At 42.4% G+C, this 21,080-nt stretch overlaps 2 protein-coding genes, 1 long non-coding RNA gene and 1 other non-coding gene across 7 annotated transcripts in view; 2 read left to right on the top strand and 2 right to left on the bottom strand.

The window, feature by feature from the left end:
• Nucleotides 1–999, top strand: part of LOC103377445 (uncharacterized) — an 8,680-nt gene extending 7,681 nt beyond the window's left edge. The window contains exon 3 of the long non-coding RNA XR_521414.3: nucleotides 883–999. This is a non-coding gene — a long non-coding RNA (uncharacterized LOC103377445). The remainder of the gene's footprint in view (nucleotides 1–882) is intronic.
• LOC103377444 (tyrosine-protein kinase yes) overlaps nucleotides 1–8,917 on the bottom strand; it is a 15,129-nt gene extending 6,212 nt beyond the window's left edge. The window contains exons 1-9 of the mRNA XM_008308258.3: nucleotides 8,353–8,917; nucleotides 4,250–4,550; nucleotides 3,975–4,074; nucleotides 3,292–3,390; nucleotides 2,526–2,629; nucleotides 2,243–2,392; nucleotides 1,966–2,121; nucleotides 911–1,090; nucleotides 258–334 (exon numbers count right to left, since the gene is read on the bottom strand). Of these exons, the coding sequence (XP_008306480.1) occupies nucleotides 258–334; nucleotides 911–1,090; nucleotides 1,966–2,121; nucleotides 2,243–2,392; nucleotides 2,526–2,629; nucleotides 3,292–3,390; nucleotides 3,975–4,074; nucleotides 4,250–4,541 (1,158 nt within the window). The 5' untranslated portion in view covers nucleotides 4,542–4,550; nucleotides 8,353–8,917. The remainder of the gene's footprint in view (nucleotides 1–257; nucleotides 335–910; nucleotides 1,091–1,965; nucleotides 2,122–2,242; nucleotides 2,393–2,525; nucleotides 2,630–3,291; nucleotides 3,391–3,974; nucleotides 4,075–4,249; nucleotides 4,551–8,352) is intronic.
• adcyap1a (adenylate cyclase activating polypeptide 1a) lies at nucleotides 2,044–19,140 on the top strand. 4 transcript variants are annotated; one of them, XM_025054391.1, is made up of 10 exons: nucleotides 2,044–2,179; nucleotides 3,234–3,414; nucleotides 9,704–9,793; nucleotides 13,536–13,765; nucleotides 13,953–14,057; nucleotides 14,507–14,635; nucleotides 14,964–15,068; nucleotides 16,191–16,325; nucleotides 16,851–16,971; nucleotides 18,570–19,121. In XM_025054391.1, the coding sequence occupies exons 5-10, from the start codon at nucleotides 13,960–13,962 to the stop codon at nucleotides 18,576–18,578; spliced, it is 597 nt and encodes a 198-aa protein (XP_024910159.1). In that variant the 5' UTR covers nucleotides 2,044–2,179; nucleotides 3,234–3,414; nucleotides 9,704–9,793; nucleotides 13,536–13,765; nucleotides 13,953–13,959; the 3' UTR covers nucleotides 18,579–19,121. The 4 variants fall into 4 exon arrangements, with proteins under 4 accessions (XP_024910159.1, XP_016887029.1, XP_016887030.1 ...); XM_017031540.2 differs by having other exon boundaries at nucleotides 16,851–19,140; XM_017031541.2 differs by lacking the exons at nucleotides 2,044–2,179; nucleotides 3,234–3,414 and adding an exon at nucleotides 7,172–7,634 and having other exon boundaries at nucleotides 16,851–19,140.
• On the bottom strand, nucleotides 2,924–2,996 carry trnar-ccg (transfer RNA arginine (anticodon CCG)). The gene has a single exon. It is a non-coding gene; the product is annotated as a tRNA-Arg (tRNA).
• Nucleotides 19,141–21,080: the final 1,940 nt, after the last annotated feature.

Below are 21,080 nucleotides of genomic sequence, written 5' to 3'. Positions count from 1 at the left end.
CCCTCGATCACCCCCTAGCCGTCAGCGATCAAAAAAAAAAAAAAAAACAGGTCAAAGTGTTTCCCCGGCGCTGCGTCTCAGAATTATTTTTAGCTCCGCACACACTCCAGATATCGTGAAAAGAAAGAGCCAGAAAGTCAGAGCGGAGCCCGGTCCAGGAGAGGAAGACGGGATTATCTGGAGCTATTGTTGTGAGGCACGAAAATAGAACGAAAAACACTGACATCACCGACATCAAACGGAGGCGTGTGTCTCACCTTCGCAGCCATGTCCACCAACATGACCAGCTTCAGAAATTTACCATCACCTTCTTTCAGGAAGTCCAGGAGGCTTCCTGAAAGAGACACAAACTCCATGAATATTTGACCGTTAACTGTTGAGGAAATACTGCGATATTTATACGTGCTTCAAAGTCAGCGTCGGGCTGTTTGGAAGCAAATGCATAAATATTTTTGGTATAATTTTTAAAAACACAATGACAGCAAAATACCTTGGACAATTCAATGCAACTTCAATTAAATGTATGGAAAATTCAAGTAACTTCAACCTAAAAAAACAGCATTAAAACTTGAGCTTTTAAACAGATGGAAGAACTGCTGAGTAGTACAAAAAACACTTTCCCAAAATTATTTTACTACTTGCCAAAAAACCTTGCTGTGTCCCAGTGGTTCTGTCTGCTGCCGCTTTAATCTGACTCACAGTGACATTTTTGTTTATGTTGATTTTTTAGCTTTAATCTGACTCACTTTTTGTTTATGTTGATTTTTATGGTTTATCTCTGAGAAGAAGACAAATCTTTCTGACCTGGAACAACGACAGCTTGGACTTTGTTTTGAATTGATTTCTCTTCACATTGTTGTGTGATGTTTGGTGATCTTACAGCTCCGACGCCCCGGTCCTCTGCTCTCACCTTTGGTCATGTACTCCGTGACGATGTATATGGGCTCCTCCGACACCACGGCGTACAGAGGCACCAGCTTGTCGTGTCGCAGCCTCTTCATGATCTGCGCCTCCTGGAGGAACGCTTCAGGCGACATGGTCCCCGTCTTCAGCGTCTTGATGGCCACCTTGGTGGTGCCGTTCCACGTTCCTGCAGCAGAGGGCGAGACCACAGTTGGTTCTCTAAACACAGAGGCTCAGTGAGGGACAGACATATCTGGACGGTCTCCGGAGACACGGAGGAGACGACAAACGGAGGAAGCTGCTGCAGGAAGTGAAGCGATTCCCAAGGTGAGGATTAAAATAGAACACGACGAACCTGGGCTGCCGGGACGTTAATGTGCTGCGGATTTATGTTCGTGAAGTCGCCACTTCCTGTGTATAATACGACCGTCCACTGTTAGTGCGGACATCCGTCCTGAGGGATGTGACCGGCAAACGTTCTGCTATGAACGCAACCTGAATTTAAACTGTTAAAGTACACACAGTACAGTACGGAGAAATACTACTGTCAGTACACACTAACTGTAGCTGTATCTGAGTGGGCAGAATAATGGCAGCGATGCCTTCACTGTCCCAGGAAAATGGATAAACCCACAACTGTCTTAATGCTGATCGGAGGTTTTAAAATCCATAACCGTAAAAGACATTTTCTTACTTTAAATCTTTTCTTTTTCTATTTGTGTTCAGCGTAAATAAAAACTAACATCATTATGTCATAAACCAGGGGTGTCAAACATTGGTTCAGGGGCCACATACAGCCCGGTTAGAAGACAAGTGGACCGGACCAGTACAATCATAACATAATTACCCATAAGCAACAATAAGTCCATGTTTTTCACCTTTGTTTTCATGCAAATAAGTAAATAATTTTATTAGAAAATATTCTTATTTACTGCAAAATATGTTTCAAAATTCATCAAGTGGGCCAGATTGAAACCCTCCAGTGGGCTGGTTTTTGCCCGTGTGCCGTATGTTTGACACCCCTGCCGTATACAATACGTTAAGTTGGTTCTTGGTTCTTACCCATCCAGACTTCTCCGAAGCAGCCCTGTCCCAGTTTGACCTCCAGCCGCAGCGACTCTCTGGGGATCTCCCAGGCGTCTTTGGCCAAACCCTGGGTCTGGGGCTTGACCGTGGGACAGACGGACGTCAGTCGGTGACACAGCCCGTCGGAGTGTTCTGCGACAGAGGGACACACGGTGATGAAGCTGCTGGACTCCAGACTCCACGTACACAGGTGCGTTCAATGACTGCGCTAAATAAAACGTAAGTACTGTGTACTGTGTACTGCAGTACTCACCGGAGTAGTGTTTGACCAGTTTCTGTAACGTGTCAAACTGCGCACGAGTGGTGATGTAGTAGCCGCCGCTGTCCAGTTTGCGGATCTTGTAGTGTTTGACGTTGTCTCCCTTGACTTCGTCCCAATCTCGTATGGAGAGAGAATAGGCCCCTGCAGGTGAGGAGAGGAACTACATCAATTAAAATTATTATTCCTGAAAAAACTGAGAATGATGTGAAGATCTCCTTAAACAGCAGTTAAGGCAGTAAATCCAAAATGAAAACAACCGTTTCACCAAACTCACCTTTAGTGGTTTCACTTTCTCGCACCAAGTACGTTCCTCGATGGTTCCCCGTGATCAGCAGCAGCCTCTCGGCGTCTTTACGTCCCATTTTTCCAAAATACCACCTGGGAAAAAATGCACCAGAAAACGACGGTGAAGTCAAACACTGACAACAGTCTCCATGTGATGTCCCTGACTCTCAAACTGTGGCCTGTGTACCAGCTGTGAGACACTGGCCACAAAGATTTTCTTCTCTTTTTTTTAATAGATAGAATAAACAGCTTCAAAACTTTTATATAGATCTGTTGCACCGAGCGACAAGTACGGGGGTACTCTGGGAATCGTACCCAGGACTACCTGCTCTCTGCTGCTGAGGCAGGTGTGCTACAATTATGGAACCACCAAAAAGGTGCAGGAGACGACCTAGGTGGGACTCGAACCCACAATCCCCAGCTCCGGAGGCTGATGCCTTATCCATTAGGCCACTAGGTCATTGGTAAATGACCAATAGTAAATGATGGTTTTGATTAATCACGATTAATTGAAATAAAATAATATTCAAAAATGATACAAATGGTGTAAAGGAAGGTGAAATTAAATGTGGAGCCAAACATTCATGAATGTCTCCGTTTGACACCTCCCACCCTACCCCCCCTGGTGGTGAGGCTGTAGCTGTTCAGTTCTGTGCCTTAATTTCATAAAGATCACACTGCTGCCATTATCCCCCAGGTGGCGCTGCCCTACAAATGCAGTCATGAGGTGACGGGACTCAGCGAGGACGTCTTACTCTTCGGCCTGGATGGAGTCCGCAGGAGCCACGTAGTTACTGGGGATGTATCCAGTCTTCCCCGTGTTGATGGATCGAGCCTCCCACCAGTCGCCTTCCCTGCAGAGAGATGAGGGACAACAGGTACTGACGTCACCCGACACTTATCAGTCTCAGAGTGTGACTAAGACACATGAGAGAGACGTTTAACGTCAACGAAACCCTCAACAAATTTAACCCGAAAGAAGTTAAAGTGCCGTTAAACCAAACGCTGCGACTCATTTTCCATCTACTTAGCATAAAAACACAACGACACCAGCGCTGCGTCGAGGGTTCACAAAGCTGGAAAGAAGCAGTAATCACACACACACACACACACACGGAGCAGGTGCAGCAGGACAAAAAAAAACTGTCACCAATGCACAGCACACGAAGACACCTGTTCAAATAAATGTCCCATAATTCATTTCAACAGACTGGGTCGCCTCCCTACGGGGCGGATGCGTTTAGGCGTCTGGATGGTGCTTCAGATTTATCAAGGCTTCAGAGACGAAGGTGAACTTCCTGTTTATACTGAGTCTGTGACAACGGCTCCAGAAAATAAATCTAGAATATTTAAATTTTTAATTTTCATCAAAAGCTCCGTATTAACAGCCTGATGATGAATTTAAACACCAATTATTTATTGTGTGAGAAACTCTTACGTGTTGTTGATGATCTGGAAGCGATCGCCTTTTTTAAAGGTCAGGTCATCTGACGTTCTGGCTTCGTAGTCGTACAAGGCCACGAAGAACGTGACTCCACCTGAGAACACAAGAACATCCGTCCGTCATCTCCACACTCTGTCCTCAGCTGAGGAACCGACCAATGTTTTTAGATTCACAAGTTAAACGTCGCTCAGTCGGAGGGCGACACACAAAACAACCACATCAGGAATCGGCCCCACAACCACCTGATTCAATATATCGACTCAACTCACTTGAAACAGCACCAGAGAAGGAGTTGGACACTGGACCGGAGAAGGAGCAGGACATCCCTCCGAATGGAGTCATCACGGAGGAGGAGCCACCGAAGGGCGTGAGGCTGTGGTTGAAGTTCGCTGCTCCAGGTGCCGCTGAGCCGGGATGGTTCTGCAGCAGCTGGGTGGGCTCTGGTCCGTAGTGACCTGCATGAGGTTTGGCGGCAGCGGCGTTGGCGTCTGACACCGGAGTACTGTCCGTGTGGTACTTCGTGGCCGCTCCTTTGTCCTGTTTGCTCTTAACGCAGCCCATGGTCTTGACCTTGGTGGAAGGAGAGAATGGAAAGATCTGAGGGTGAACATTTGTCACGCCGTGGTTCTCTGACGAGGTTCTCTGACGAGGTTCTCTGACGCCTCGGTTCCAGTGGACGTGTTTAGAACCGACACTTGGAGCCAAAAGAACAAAGAACTGATTTTATCTTCAAGAAAACAAAAACATGAAGTCATGGCTATACCAGTGACTCTCAAACTACGGTACGCAGACCACTGGCTGCACAGATTTTTTTTCCCTAGAGAAAATAAACAGCTTCAAAAGCAACAAAACACATTTTAGTAATTAGTCGTTATTACACGGTAGTTTTGATTTAATTACAATTAATCAACTAAATTAATTTAAGTATTATTCCTATATGATACAAAAACCCATTTCTTTTGGAATACTCCTCGAACAGAGAGACCAATGTCTGCAGGTAGAGGTCAGTATTTCACACCTGGTTTTTATTTGTGGCTAATTCAAATGATGGAATTATTAATGTGGGAAAAAAGGTCAAGAAAAATCTCAGAAAGTCCGAGTGAAAATGTCTCTTCATGGAGTTGATGTGTGTTTCAGTCATGACTCTTCATCTTGTCAGGTTCTTGTAGAACATGTGGAACAGGTTCGTTCTAAACTTCAGTCCAGTCCTTGTCCCCGTCCTCCCTCCCCTCCTTAAAGACGTGATCCGCTCAGTGACTTCAGCGGCCTTGATGTGAGGAGGTGGGCGGGATCTTTTTTCCGCCTCATCAGAGAAGAAAGGCTTGTAATCCCGAGTTCACGGAGTTCTCCAGCTGTGCTGCCAAGGAAATCGAGGAAATGAGGACAAACCACAGAGTTCTTCCAAAGATCCAAACGCCCGTGCTCAGACACGACCGCACGCCCGGACCTTAAATTGCAGGTTACGGCGAGCGCCGGTCATTGTACGAGCCTTTGACGAGGTGATCAGTCAGCAAAGATGTGTCGAAGAAAAACAGAAATATTCAGAAAAGGATTCAAGGGGAGTCGCCAATAAATCCACCCTGAAATGGTCGACATAAACTCTTTGACCAGAAGAGTTAAAAAACACGGCCAAGAACTTTTTTTTTTTTTTTACCTTTGATCATGAAACAAATGAAAGCCAGACTGGACTGGACAGCAGTGAAGTCACCAGACTATAAAACACTGGCCAGTGTTTCTGGAACATTCCCACCAAAGAGCTTTTATAAAACACATGATGTGATGTCACTATCCCCTAGTGGTCAGAATAAAAACACAAGCCCTGAGCTGAACACGTGTGGAGAAAGAAGGAAGACGTCACCGCCGCAGATCTTCTAATTCTCAACAACAGACTTTTTTTTTTAATCCAGCTCTGAGGAAAATAACAATAATAACTACAATCATTAGCAAAAATCCAACTATCGTTACCAAACGTTAAACGAACTAAAATTTGTCACTGATGTTAATCGAGGATAAGGTTCAGAATTTTTTTTTTCAACTTTTGCTTCAACTGAAGAAAATTTAAACTTAAAATGATAAAAACATGTTGCCAAATTTTAGGATTGCTAAATGCTAACACTGAAGAAGAAGTGTTCAATATTAGCCCAGCGACAACTAGACCGTAGCCACCAAATGCTAAACAATAAGCCCAGAAAAATTTAATAAATTGTTTCATTTTGTCATGTGTCATGTCATGTTGACAAACAACAGAAGAATCACTCCAGGAAAGTCATCACGGCTCAGTCCTCATCCTCTAGTGTTGGAATGCAGCCGAGGACACGTTCAATATAACTGAACTGAACTCCTGGTTTTTGAACAACGTCTTTCTAACACCAACGTGATGGAGTCGAACAGACGACAATGAAATTATGTGACCTTTGACCTGTCAGCACAGACAGCTGAACTGAGCTGAGAAGCCTTGTGTGATGCTGGAGTTTCTCCGTCAGTCGGTCAGTGGTCTGACTCAAACCCTGCCCGGCGCGTTTACCGACAGCTGTTAGCAGCTGACGCTCTCTGGAGCTTCACCAGGCCTCAGATCTCCAGATCAACACATGCTGCCCACCAGCGTCCGCCACATTCCTCAGGTGCCAAAAGGTCAAAAAAAAGAAACGTCATCTGAGGACGTGAACAACACGATTCCTGCGGAGACTTCGCTCTTACAAGACGATCCTGGTGTAGGAGTGTGACGCAAGAGTGAACTCATCCCCCGGGGGCTAACGGGCAGGCTGAGGCCGGCAGGGTGAGAGAAGACATGTTGGGGAGGTTTGATTAGAGAAATGGAAAACACGGCCTGGAGAAATTCTCCTGGAAATGAATGTTCAGACCTGAGAGACAGGATCAGTCAGAGCTTCAAGTCCACACCGATTCACCGACTTCACAGTTTTTAGGCAACTTCCTGTTGGTTTACGAGCAGCGAGATGTCAACACCTGTCAGGAATGTCAGTGTTTTGGAGTTAGCATCTGTCGAAGCAGCTTTTTTTTGCATTTGTGGCCTAACATTTCCTGTCTATTAGCTAACTTTTAGACGTGTACAGTATGTTGGTGTGTTTTGGCTAACTTTTAGCTAAATCTTCATGCTTCCTTCGAGCTAAGTTTTGGCTTATTTCTCAGCATTTTTTAAATTTTTGTGCTAATGTTGGGTATTGTTGAGTATACTAAGTTTTGGCTTATTTCTTAGCATTTTTTACATTTTTGTGCTAATGTTGGGTATTGTTGGGCTAACTAGCTATAGGTTGGTTAACTTGGTTTCTTTTATTTGTTTTAGACTTTAGGCTAACTCTTAGTGATCTAGTCAAACGTTCACGCGTCTTTTGGCTAGCCTTTAGTTGTCCTGATCGTAGGCTAATATTGCTTCATCAGCTCAGAAGTGCAGCCCTGCTCTGGACGAACGCTTCATATAATCTCCTCACATTAGAGTGTGACCGTCGGTGACATCATCACCCAAAGCCGCCTTCAGACGACTGGGTCGGTCACCAGAACTGTTTCCAGTTGCTGCTCTGACGGTTGTTAATGGACCGAGACCTGAGCCTTTGGATCAATAAGTAGAGATTTCAAGAGCGAAAGACCCCAAATTATCTCCTCGTCCTCCGCCTTCTCACCCCCCAGACCTCTTTTCAGGTGAGATCATACTGTACATTACCTCACTGGTACAAACACTGCTTAAAAAAATCCAAACTATCCCTTTAAACCGGTGACCAACCCTGACTGGAAAAACTGGAAGGAAGTGGTGATTAGATTAATCTAACTCAGCCATGTTTACCTTCAACCCCAATACTTCTATTTAGACTTTTATATTTTAATATTGTTTATTATTTATTGTTAATTTTACTTTTGTACTTTTGTAAGTGTTGGATTCTCCCTTGTTTGATTGGCTGACACCTCGGCCAAGAGTTTTCCTTAGTTTCATGTCAATGGAACTTCCTGGTTTAAAAACCGTTTTTTATATTCTTTATCACCACTAATGCACTTCCGTTTCCCACTAAATTCATGTTCTGACACGAACTACAGAATGATCTGAATTTGTGAGAACCAGTTTTTCCAGGGTACTGTGAGACCATGTCCTACTTTCTCGGTGTTGAAGTGACAGCGGAGCAGAATCCACTGGGACTTCACCACATGCTCTGAATGAAATTACTCTTTTAAACAGCCTGTCGTGGGTCCCTTTTTTTTAAGAAAAGAAAATCGGGATTAGATTTCCACCCTGAGCCTCAACCCTTTGTCGGTGACAGGGTCCCAGACAGACGGGCAGCGGCAGCTGGAGGTTCCGGCCCATCCTTATCTGATCCTGCAGCCCTGACAAAGCCCACTCCAGTCTACAGCCCAGAGCTCTACAAACCTGCTGTGACTCCTTTCTCCTTCTTCTTCTCCTTCTTCCCTGCTCCCCTTCAGTCAGATCCGGTTAAGAAAAAAACAAACAAAACACACACAAAGTCAAGTCCCCAGATCAGTCCAGTCGGAGTCCACGCGCCTCCATCCTCAACTCCGTCCGTGAATCCAGCAGCGGGAGTCTGGGTGGGAAAGACTGGAGCTGAAGTTCGATCGAAGCCCAGCGGCTCCGCTGTTACAGTGTTGCACGGTGATGCAGGAGCTGCTGCAGGAGCTGCTGCGGGAGGAGTCGCTCCTGCCCTGGTGTTCCGGAGGATGGTCCCTGCTGCAGCTGCATGACGGCGCCGAAGAAAGAGGAGAAAAGTCCGATCCTGGATGGAGCGGAGCGCGTTCCCCTCCTCCTCCTCCTAATGTGAAGATCCTCCACTTCCTTATTATCACTACAGAACTACTCCACATCAACACGGCACGTTACAACATGGCCGACCCTGGGTGAAGGGACTGGAGCCACAACAGCTGGAGATGTGTCCCGTACAGCTGATCTGAGAGCAGCAGCAGAGACAAAAACCGAGAGGCAGAGCGGAGGAAAAGCAGGACAAAGACAGATCAAGTCTGAGGGGGAGGAGGAGGAGGGGGAGGAGCGGGAGAGTCCATGCACAAAAAAGGACTCCAGACTGATTTTCATATTCGGTCCATTTTTTGTTACCAGACTCGAATCTCTGCTGCCGTTGTGTGGTGTAATACTGGTACTGCATTTACAAATGCACACGCGCTCATCTGCAGAAGCAGGGTTAATGAGTCCATCAGCAGCAGCAGCCTCTGCTCCCTTTAATTAACACAGCAGTGTGTGTGTGTGTGTGTGTGTGTGAGAGAGAGATTTGGCCCAGATTGAATTTTTTTTTTTATCAGGCTCCTAGACACCAATCTGAACCACTTCATTTATCAAGTGATGACATCAACACTTGGACACAGACGGTGGTAAATGAAGTGAGTCAGAATTCAGCACGTAAAGGCAAACGGGAATAATAAAGGATTAAAGCATATATTTATAAGCTCAATATTGTGAATTATTTATGAATAATCAACCTCAGTGTTAACTTTAAAACATTATCAACACATCATTCTTGCTATGATTGGAGAAAAAGTGAGGTTTCTGTCCCTGTGTTTAAATTTAAAAAATGATGTAACAATATAATAAGTCAATCTTACGCAATAATGGAATATTAGATCTAAATCTAATAATTTAATAAATGACTATTGGTATTATTATTATATAGTTCTTATTATTGTTTTATTACAAATCATATTCCTGTTAGACATATTTGTGGCTTCATCATTTTCTTTTTCTTTTTTTTCTTCAGCTGTGGATCAGGTGGTGGTTGGAGCATGAAGAGAGTTGTTGGTTTGATTCCCCAGTCTGTTGGTCCACATGTCGTCTCATATAGATGAGGGTAAGTCAAAACATTCTTAGATAAATATATATAAAAATATCTCTATCTCTCAGTGGTGTTTCTATTTGAAAATTCCTTTTTTTTTTAATTTTTGGGAGAAAAAATTCCACTCGAACTAGATTAAAGTAAATTTTTGGGGGGAAAAAATTCCACTCGAACTAGATTAAAAACTGACAATCTTTAATTATAATAATTAACAGGTTGCTCTGATTTCACAATAGTTTGCGGTCGAATAACAACGACGTTAAAACACCTGAGTTGACGGAGGGTGAAATTACAATCACATGTGGAAAAAACCCCAGAGCTGTTTTGTGTCTGTGTGTAATCAGAGTGAAGGGCTGTGACTGTACATCACAGTGGTCGTTATCACAGCCTCGTTAGTGTGTTCCCCGCAGTTACAGTAAAAGTGTTCTGGTCGGAGCATCTGCAGCAGGAAGTTCCTGAGTAAAAAAAAAAAGTAAACAGCAGTTCTCAGTCACACCTCGTTACACCGTGTGTTCACCGGCTGTAAAAGACCTCGTAAATGTGTGTGTGTGTGTGTGTGTTTAACTTATCAATGACTGAATAAACATCTCGTTAACTGGAACTGGAAAACCAGGCTTTACCTTCTACCGACATCACGGTACCTGGAGATCCAACACTGACACCATCAGTCTGTCGCTCTGAGTCCAGATGGTCAAAGGTCAAAGGTCACACGCCTCGACAAACTCTCTGTGCTGGGAAATATGACCGAAAGCTGAAGTCGTGAAGGAAATCTAATAAACTCTAGGTGTCACTGTTGGCCGTGATGTGTCATGAAAACCCAGGAGTCATTGGTTCTGCTGCTGTAATAAACCTGGGTGAGCCACTCCCTCCCCCACTCCCTCACCCACTCCCTCACCCACTCATCAAACGCTTCCTGAAACTTCTTCAGCTGTGTCATCTGAACAAACACAGAAGAATCAGGTTCATAAAATAAAACTGGAAATATATTAATGAGTCGTTTGTGCCAGGAACTAAAGACCAGGATTTTCTTTTTGATTTTTTTTTATCAAACGTGCTTACATAATTTACATTTTAAATTCCTCATTAATATATTTCCAGTTTTAGTTTATGAACCTAATAAATGTGATATATATATATATATTTAAATATATATATATATATAAAGTAATAGTAAAAAAAACAAATTCCACATTTCGTGACGAAAACATTTTTAAATTATTCCGTGAAGGGGGGCTTCGTAAGAGTTCACAATGTAGTTTCCTCTCAACACCACGTGGGGGCAGTATTCCCTCTCTTAGACCAGAGCTTTCCCCTGTCTCCTGCCTCACATCTGACGCGTTTCTCTGCTATATTCAACGTCGGCTGACGTCATAGAAGAGTCCGCTGCTGTGATTCAGATCCAACACGGTTTCCTTTTTAATGAGTGAAGATCCGGTGTCAAAGAGAGAAGAGATTATTTTTCAAGAGTTTCAGAACAAAATGAAGAATTTTAAATCTTCATTTAAATCTTTAAATGTTTTTGTCTTTTATTTTAAATCTGTAAAACATTATAAAGCGCCTCTGCCGAGGGCAGTTGGGCACAGAATATTTGCTCTTTTTATACTGTATTTATACGTATTTATTAAAATACTTTTTAATTCTATTTTTGTAGATTTTACCAAAATATAACACAATAGAAAATATCGTAGAATCAAACGCCTCTGCAGTACCTTCACTCCGTCCCTAGGAGGTCGTAGACCCACAGTTGAAGACCTCTGCATAAAATATACACACACATATAAATGTATGAGCTAAAAACGCATTTATGAACATATATTTATATATGTATTTATACATATATGTTCAAAAAATGCTGCGTTAATATATATTTTTTAAAGTTAAGAATTCATATATGTAGACATATACCTAGATTATATTTATATACTGTATGTCCATTTCATACACACACATACTGTATATATGTGTTATATGTCCATAAATGCAGAACTTCCCCCTGACTGTAGGTGGAGCCGACGGTGAGTTTCCCCCTGTCGGTGTAAAAACCCACTGCTGCTGGTGGTCGTAAATCATGGCCGTAGTTTTTTTCTGTCCGTTTAATCGTATGTGTCACAGAATACGTCAGTGTTGAAACAGAGGAACAACGGAACAAACAGAGTCGTTGAAGAGACACGTCCTTCAACCAGATGAGTCAGGAGACAAACCTCTTTATGACTTTTGAGTCAGGCTCTTGTCTTCACTAAGACAGGTGTGAAAAAGAAAACAGGACGATCCAGGTCATTATATTAAAGTACAATAGATAAATAGATAAATAAATAAATAGAGCCTGGCGTCTCAGAGATGCAGGGAAACCATTTCAGCACCGGACAGCTCCACAAGATTTCTTTAGGCTGAAGGTTGATTTATTTTTTGTCCTAATATTTATAGTTATCAACCAGGTTAGAGTTCGAGTCTCCTGCTTAGAACAGATAAAAAAAGAGACTCTCAAGTTTTTATTGAACGTTACGTCACGGTGGAACTGACATCCAGCTCTTAGAGCCAAAGAAATATGACTCCACAGGATGAGGTTTTCATCTGTTTCATCTTCAACAAGTGCCTCAGTGTTTGTACTGAGCTCTGAGTCCGAGTCTGAGAAAAATGTTTTTCCTCGTTTTAGTCAAATCATAGTCACAGAGAAACTACCAGAAAGGTTTGGTTTAAGTCATCGGAGGAAAATCTTTTTTTTTTAAGTTGTAGCTGGCTTTGAATGAAGGAACAGGAACAAAAATGAACATTTGAACCCAGTCCTGTAGTCTAGGTTCTAGTGTTTCACAAACAACAAACTATCACTAAAAAGTCACTCAGTCAAGTCCAAGTTGACTTTTTTTAAATATTTCTGATTGAACCTGAAGACACGGAGCATAAACTAAAGTCTGGTTCAAGGTGAGCTTTAAGTTCAGTTCATCAGCGCTGGAGTCCACGACTCGAGTTGATGAAGAAAGTGTCAAGTCATTTCAGATGTTCATTGGTCAGAGTTTCAAGTTAGAGTCAACGTCACTGAATTCAAATTCAAGTTGAGTAATTTGAAAGTCACAAGAATTTAAAATTATTATTATTATTATTATTATTACATGTCTCCTCAGTCCAGAATCTTGAGTAAACCTCTCATTTTTAGGTAAAAGTCGTGAAATAGACGTAAATAAATCATATTTTTAAAGGCAAAAATGAACAGAAGCTACAAAGAAAAGAAAATAAAGAGACAAGTAATTGTTTGTGTTCTGATGAAATGACAGGAACATCTGAGCAAAACTTCCTCTCCCATAAAGTCACGTGATCTTATTTATGGTGTGACGTCATTGGTGATCATTACAAAGTCTAATTAATTATACACTTTGAATCCCGGATCCATTCTTTTTTTTTCTTTCTTTTTTTTTTCTTTATGACTTGGCTCCCCCTGTTTCATTGACGCGGGGAAGGATGCTCTCTGTCTCCCCCCCTCCCTCTCTCTCCAATGGGGGTGTTGATGGGTGGTGATTGCGGTGGGGGAGTACAATGAAGGAGGAGGGGAGGGGGCAATGACGCAGCCGCCCACCACACCTCCTCATCCCTCCACCCACACCTCCTCACCTTCGTGAGAAGTGAAAAAGCCAATGCCCGGAGAATAAAACACCGAGGGGGAGTTGAGTTCGGCAGCGGAAGGGGGAGAGAGAATATAAAAAAAAAGTTCTTGTCTGGAGCTCATCTTCTCGTTCCTTCTCCTTCCATGTACGACTACGAGTAGGTCCGCGAAAAAACCTGCCCAAGAAGTGAGCGGAGCCCGGAGGGACTGCACGGAGGAGAGGCTTCAGCCAGAACCAGAGGAGGAGAGAGGAGAGAGGGGGAGAGAGAAGAGGGAGTGAGTGAAGTGAGAGAGAGAGAGAGAGTGAAAGGGAGAGAGGAAGAGAGCGGGGCTGAGATCTCACTCTTCCCAGTCGAGGTCTTCAGCAGATCGCGTCCAGCATCTCGCCACTGGTAAGAAAAAAAACCCACTTTTTTTTCCTTTTTACGCAGCGTAAAAATCACTTTTACGCAGCGTAAAAATCTAAAAAAACAAGTTGAAATTCTGGTCTCAAAGTCACCGGATTTCTTCTCATTTATCTAATGTATTTCATTAACACTGGTTACTCTTGATGTTTCCTTTTGTTTTTTCTTTTTCCAGAAGGACAATGTCCAGTAAAGCGACTCTAATCTTTTTTATCTATGGAATAATAACGCACTACAGCGTCCACTGCTCACCTGTGGGGCTCGGCTTCCCCAGTGTAAGGTACGTACCCTGTCACCCTGTCCCCCGGCCGTTGACGTCAGTACTTTTTCTGACAGTGTGGAGTTGTATTTTATTTTTATTTTTTATTATTTTTGCCTGGAGTTAAAGGTGGAATTCAGCAGAACAGAAGTGTCGGTAGATCAGTGGATAAAAAGAGAACATGACAGATGATCCACACACAGAGATAAATATTAAACCGTGAGGAAACACTCACGGGGGGGGGGGGGGGGGGGCGGTAGGGGGACTGGGAAGCTGTGGCTCCGTCTGTCCTTGGAGCCATTACACGATCAATTTCCGCGGATCAGATCATGAAGCGGAAGTGGATTTCTGATCAACTCTGCAGAGATATTCAGCAGGGATCAGTTAGTAACAACAAGAAACTCCAGTCTGTCAGAGTCTCAGGTTTTTGATGAAATTATTTTTTTTTTCTTTTTCTTCCTGATTCCCAGATACGACAGTGAGGTGTATGATGAAGGCGGGAACTCCCTACAGTCCCTGGATTATGACACAGAGCAGGTGGACGTGAGGGACGCTCCGTCCGAGGAGGTCTACACCCTGTACTACCCTCAGGAGAAAAGGTGAGCACCTCCCCCCCCCCTCTCTCTCTGCCGCCCCTGTGTCTGTGACCACGAGTCCCTCCATCCATGTTGGAACATGTTCTGTCCGTGTTCTGTTCTTCTGTTTGACGTCGTCGGAAAGATTTTGTGTTTTTGTTAAAAAGACTGAAAAGGAAAAAAAAAAAACTAAAATCAAGTTAAACAAAAAAATCTTCAAAAATCTTCATATAATATAATTTAAAAATATATAATAACTGTTTAAAATACCATTTAATAATAATTTTAAATCTGTAGATTTCAGGCCGCTTTATATATAAAGTAACGTGAGAATTTGTGTGGTGATTCCCAGAATGGAAAGACACGCGGACGGCATGTTTAATAAAGCCTACAGGAAGGCGCTGGGTCAGTTATCAGCCAGGAAATATCTGCATTCTCTGATGGCAAAGCGTGTAGGGTAAGAACACCTTCTTGGTTCTGTCGACTTTTATTTTGAAAATGTTGACGTTTCCTGTCCTGTGTGCGTATGATTCTGTTTTTTATTTTTTTATTTTTATGATTCTTTAAAGAACTCATAACTCATGCTGTTTTACGTATTTTACATGTTCTGTGAAAAAAAAGTTACCTCAAGCGCACAGAGGGGGCGCTCGAACAGCGGTAGTATCTCTGCGAAAACTACAATTTATTAGTCCACATGAATAATTTATGCCCCAGCTTCCCAGCGGTTATTTATTGGAGGCAGAGGTGGGGTAGGTGGGGGTGGGGGGGCACAGGTAGTCAACCTATAAACAGATATTAATAATGGAGGTTTAAATGTATGCTAAAGGTTAAACAAATACATTTCCATCCATATTTGGCCTCTTTTCGTCACTGATCGTACTATATGTTATATACAATGTTATAACACGAGATGATTTTAAACACTGTGTTAAATTTACAGCATGTTCCTGAGTGGAACATGCCCCTCAGTGGGAGATGAGGAAGACGTTGACTGAAAAAGAGCTAAAAAAAAAAGAGAAAAGCTAAATAAATAAATAGCCCAGACATAAATTTAAGTTAAAAAAATTAGCAAAGATGGTTTCATGTTAGCATACAAAGCAAGCTAGGAAGAGGTAGTCTTAGTTCTTAGCCCAAAAACAACATTTGTTGTTTGTAAATATTTATATAAAATACATTATTAAAAAGACATTCGATGGATAAACAGTAGATAAATGTTGCCAATATTTAAAGAAAGAAAAAACAAGTTAAATAGTAATAGTTAGCAAAAATGGTAAAATGTTAGACTTGGAGCTAAAATTCACCAAAATACTTGACTTCTCAAATACTAAAATATTTAAATATTGTCACAGTTCTTTAAACAATACATGGATTATATTACGCAGAAAAAAATAAAATACATTTTTATTGTGACAAAAATCAACTCACTCCACCACATCACCTGCTGCTATTTTGCCAACACGCAGTAATGGTAATTTGCGCTACCACAAGGGGGAGCCTTCTTTTTTTTATTTCATGAGTGTGATGATGGTGCTGTTTCCCCCCCTCTCCTCCCCTCCCCACCCTTGTCTCTCGGTCACAGCGGGGGGAAGACGGAGGAGGACAGCTCGGAGCCCCTGTCCAAGCGACACTCTGACGGCATCTTCACGGACAGCTACAGTCGCTACAGGAAGCAAATGGCCGTCAAGAAGTACCTGGCCGCCGTCCTGGGGAAAAGGTATAGACAGAGAGTTAGAAGCAAAGGACGCCGGATGGCATATTTGTAGCATCCTGAATCAACCCCCCCACACACACACCCTAAAAAAAACAACCTTAAATGTGTGCAGCCCCCAGATCTGAACAATCAGTGGAGTCGCTTCTGTGTTCTTCAACATGTATTAATGTGTGAAGGAAGCCATTTTGATAATGATACTGTTTTTATTTTCTACCCTAAAGCACTTGAGGACACACACACACACACACTTGGTGGACCTATTGTTTTGTCAGTGTAAAAAGAAAACAGAAAACATAGCCTCTATTTATGTATTCATGGATTTATTTTTCCTGTAAGGATTGAGGCAGGACAGCGGATTCGCTCCGACAACCCAGTCTTTTAAACCTTTAGTGAAGGGATTGCGATTGTTGAGGAGGAGAAAAAGTTTAAAAGACAATCAATGTGTTAAATGCTGATTTTATTTATTTATTTATTTTTAACCTGTTGTTAACGTGACTTTAAGACTTTAGTTGTCTCTATTCACAACAGCCCTGAAGACGTAGATTTCCCACAATTCCTACAAGACATAGACTTTGACGCCCTCCCGGACGGGGATGAGCTTGAGGCTTTTTTGGGAGACTGGCTGAAACAGTTCTCTCCAGAGTTTCCGGTGAGTTCTAGGCTGGTCTCTGCAGACCACGTCCTCACAGAGGGACGGCTCTAATGTCCACTTCCTCTTCCTCTTTTCCTTTGAGCCGTGCTCCGAGCACTTAAATCCAACTCTTCTTCCACCTCATTTGTGCTTCTGTTTCCTCAAACGTCTCACAGATTGAACCTTTATTCCCATACTGAGTATACCTATCATGGGTTTCCAACCTCTGGCTCGAGGGCCCATGACTTGTCTCATCAAAATTTCTTTTGGGGCCTCTAGATAATAATAATAGCACAGTGTATTGGATCACATTTTGGCTGCATTTGAGTCTAAATTACAAAGAATTAAGAATTCTTATAATTTATAACATACTTTAAAAAACATTTTTTGCTATTTATTTGTAACATTTGCTAACAGCTAACAGCTATCAATATTTTTGACCCTATTATAGGGTCCAATTACCAAGCCATTGTGTAGAGAGTCTGATAATACACTGATTTGTTAGCATCCTGCTAATGGAGGATTCAAATTAAAGCTGTTAGAGTGGCTTTTTAAAACCACAAAAACATTCATGTGACTAAAAGGCTGAAAACATTTATATTTTTATTTTTCAAACTTGATTTTCTGAGCTGAGGACCAGAGAACTTTTGAGCTTTTTCTCTTCATTTCCTCTCGGGGAGACTCTCACCTCTGACCTGTGTAAAGTGCCAATCCTGTGTTTCTTTTCCACGTGTTCTTGTTTGACTGACAAGCTCAGCTGATGGTTTCCTCATGTCTCTTCCATTTAATAAGTATCATTAACACCAAACCAACGTCCATGAGTCAGGACGTTAAACAATTCCAGACAAAGTTAAAACTCTTTTTTTTTTTTCAGTGATACTTGTTAGATGGACGTGTCCTTGTCAAGAGACATTTGTGATAATTTGGACTTTTGTGTTTGAACTTATTGGGGTGACTGTGCTTCCCTTTTTCTGTCATGTGAAACAAATGTACAAACTCCAGTAGAATGCATGATTAAAGTAACTGCACTCACCACTGCATCTGTGCGGACGACTCTAACCCGATGGTTTTCCTTGCTTTCTTACTTTCCTGCTGCAAACATACGTAAATATATCCATATATATTCTACACACCTGTCACCTGTCGGTGTGTCTTTGTGTTCTGTTTTTTTCCTCTTTTCCTCCACACGTGTTTGTGTTGGACTCTGAAGAAACTGCTTTGAATGTATTTGTCACTAAAGCACCTGGAGCGTTTGTGTTCATCGGTTCATCACAGCATCTTCTTCACTCGTACTTGACGTATGAAAAAAAAATATCCTCAAACATAATCTGGATTTTTTGGAATGGTTTATTCATGTTTATATAATATATAATATTGATTTAAATTTAGCTTTATTTACCTACATGTGTAACAAACGTTTGTGCCCCAACTGCTCTGTCCATTTCTTATACACAGTCAATAAAAAACATGTAGTTAAAGTAAAATCATGAGAAAGAAATCTCATTAAGAATAGTCCTTAAAAAAAAGATTTTTTTTTTGTAAAAAAGCTAGTTTTTCTTTAAGTTTCTTGTGTTTTTTTTGTGTCAATCTTTCTTTAATTGTGCATTCTTCTCCAGGCTGTGTGACGCAGGGAGCAGTTTACGGCTGTGGTGCCTTGCATCGACTTTAAAAATCGCCATGAATCACAGATGGCTATTTAGTGGCCCTACAATGCTGCACATCATCAGCTTACATTTCACCCTTCTGTTGTTGTATTTGTGTTGCCCAGACAGTCGCTGGGATCGTCCTCCATGTCTAGTCTCGGAGAGCGGAGCGTTCTTCACTTCCGCTGGTTTCTTTTGCACTTTGTCTTGAGAGCAATGGATTTTGTGAAAGCAAAGAGAAAAGACCAGTGAGCTCTCTCCGTGGAAACGTTACACTGTATGTTAATGAAAGCGCCAATAGCCTTACAATCATCTCTAAAGATCCATATATATAGAGAGAGAGACAGAGATATATATATAAAGATATACATATATTTAGTGTGTAGTTAGTGAATAGTAGATTATTACTTCAAATCTGCAAGGCAGTCAATAAATGTTTAAAAAAAAATGTTGTAAGATTTGTATGAATAAATTTTTGTAAACAACAAATAATTTTGTCAAGTCTTTGAAGCCGGAGAACACACATCGAGGAACAGGGAATGTGAAAAGTCATGTGAGATGCCACAGAGGCGCCCTCACCTGTTGCAGTGCAATCTTGCATGGAAAAAAAGATTTTATTTACCACAAGCAAGCGCTAATGCTAGTGCTAGCAAGATTGATTTAAAGATGGAATCTTGCACGGAAAACATTTTTTATTTACCACAAGCAAGCGCTAGTGCTAGTGCTAGCAAGATTGATTTAAAGTAATAAACCAAATATCATAAACATCATCAGTACGGCAATTTAGCAGAACATTTTAAAAATGAAGAGTTAAATAATTAGCATTATGGCTCAACAAGTTTCAGTAGCCCGCTAAAACGTGCTAGCTGCCAGCTAACTGCCTCCATGGCTATGACTCCGAAACATGCTAATGCAGCATATGCTAACACCCAGTGGTCAGTTCAATTAAAGCATCTATGTCACATCATATAAAATACATATAAGAGAGTCATCGTTAGAATGTTAGCTATCGTGCTAACAGGTAATACTAATGGGCTGAAAACTTGCGTTACCGACATTTGAATTTTCATCACCGTGTGAGTGGGTGGTGTGAGGACCACGGAAACAAAAGGATGATCTTCGGAGAGAGGGCCGCGTCTTTGGCGTTCTTTTCCACTGACTCAGTTGTTTTGGCGAAGGAACGGTGGCACCAGTTGGCCGGGTGTCTCGGCCCCCCCTACAGGACAGCATGAGTAAAGAGACGTGGGAGGGATGGCTTAGGCTTGCTGCACTTTACACCTCTGCAGGACTTCAGCAGTCACCACTGAAGAAGAAGAGGAACTGGTGGAACAGTTGGTCACTCTCGAACACTGGTACATTCACTTTGTGCCAAAAAACAATGTGGAGCGACGGAGCCGAGAGAAAACCATCCACCAAACCACAAGACGAGACGGGAACTGCTGCAGCATTACCTACAAAAAACAGTATATACACAACAAAATTACATTTGTTTGTTTTTTAGCTAGTCCATAGCCTTGGGTACGTCAAGGGTTAATCTCATGTTTAAAAAACACGTTTTTTAATTTCAAAGATATTGAAACAAACAATAACTCACTATATGTTTATTTGCATAATCTAAAAACCTGGTCATAAGTCACAGCAGTGGTGGATTTGTAGAAGCCACTGACCCCCCCATACCCCCCCCCCGTCTGTCATATATTACGTGCAGACTGAAGTCCCTTTAAAGGCCGAGGATTCAATCATATCACCTGCATGTGTGAGAGCATCAGGCTGTGATGTGTGGAGACAGAGACAAAGCCCACCGTGTCTGCCTCTGTAATAACACCCCCCCACCCCCCTACCCCCCCTCCTCTGACACACGGGGGCAGCGCTTTGATTTTGTGGCCTCGGCCTGAGCTCTCAGAGGAGCACGTACGGGAGATGATCAATGGCGGTGATCTGATTCCTCCAGCCCAGGCCAGACCCTTCCTTAACCTTGCTAACCCAATCAGACGGTGTAACCAGGCAACCGTTCCCGGGAGGATGCAGCGAGAGTGGGCGTGGTGAGGCGAGGGCCATCCCGGGCACCCACAGATCAGCGTTAGTTATATTTCACTCACGACTTGGGTGTCAGCGCTGTCGTCTTTACTGGCTGGAGCAGCAGAACGCAGGGCGGTGAAAACAAACCCTGAGTGATGAGCAGTGATACGGAGAATTGCACAGACATAAAAATAAAAAAAATGACACAGACAGTCACACAAAGTGGGGAAAAAAAATATGATCTGATGTAGAACACACACACAGACATGTTTCCTGTCTGTAGGAGTTTCCACATATCTATTAATAATATAATAATATAATAATAATAATCTGTGTAGGTGCAGCTTCAGGCACTTTTAGATCCACAGCTGCAGGTCGTACCTTGAACCTTGGATCTCCCTGCTCCTGTGGGGGCTGCGTGAGTGACAGGTTTCTACAGGGAGAATCCACATGCAGTCCTTTCAC

The sequence above is a fragment of the Cynoglossus semilaevis genome, chromosome 3 (assembly GCF_000523025.1).
Source record: "Cynoglossus semilaevis isolate Cse_v1.0 chromosome 3, Cse_v1.0, whole genome shotgun sequence".
Classification (NCBI taxonomy): Eukaryota; Metazoa; Chordata; class Actinopteri; order Pleuronectiformes; family Cynoglossidae; genus Cynoglossus; species Cynoglossus semilaevis.
Note: the sequence above shows the minus strand (reverse complement) of the source record. Positions and strands in the feature narration are given on the sequence as shown.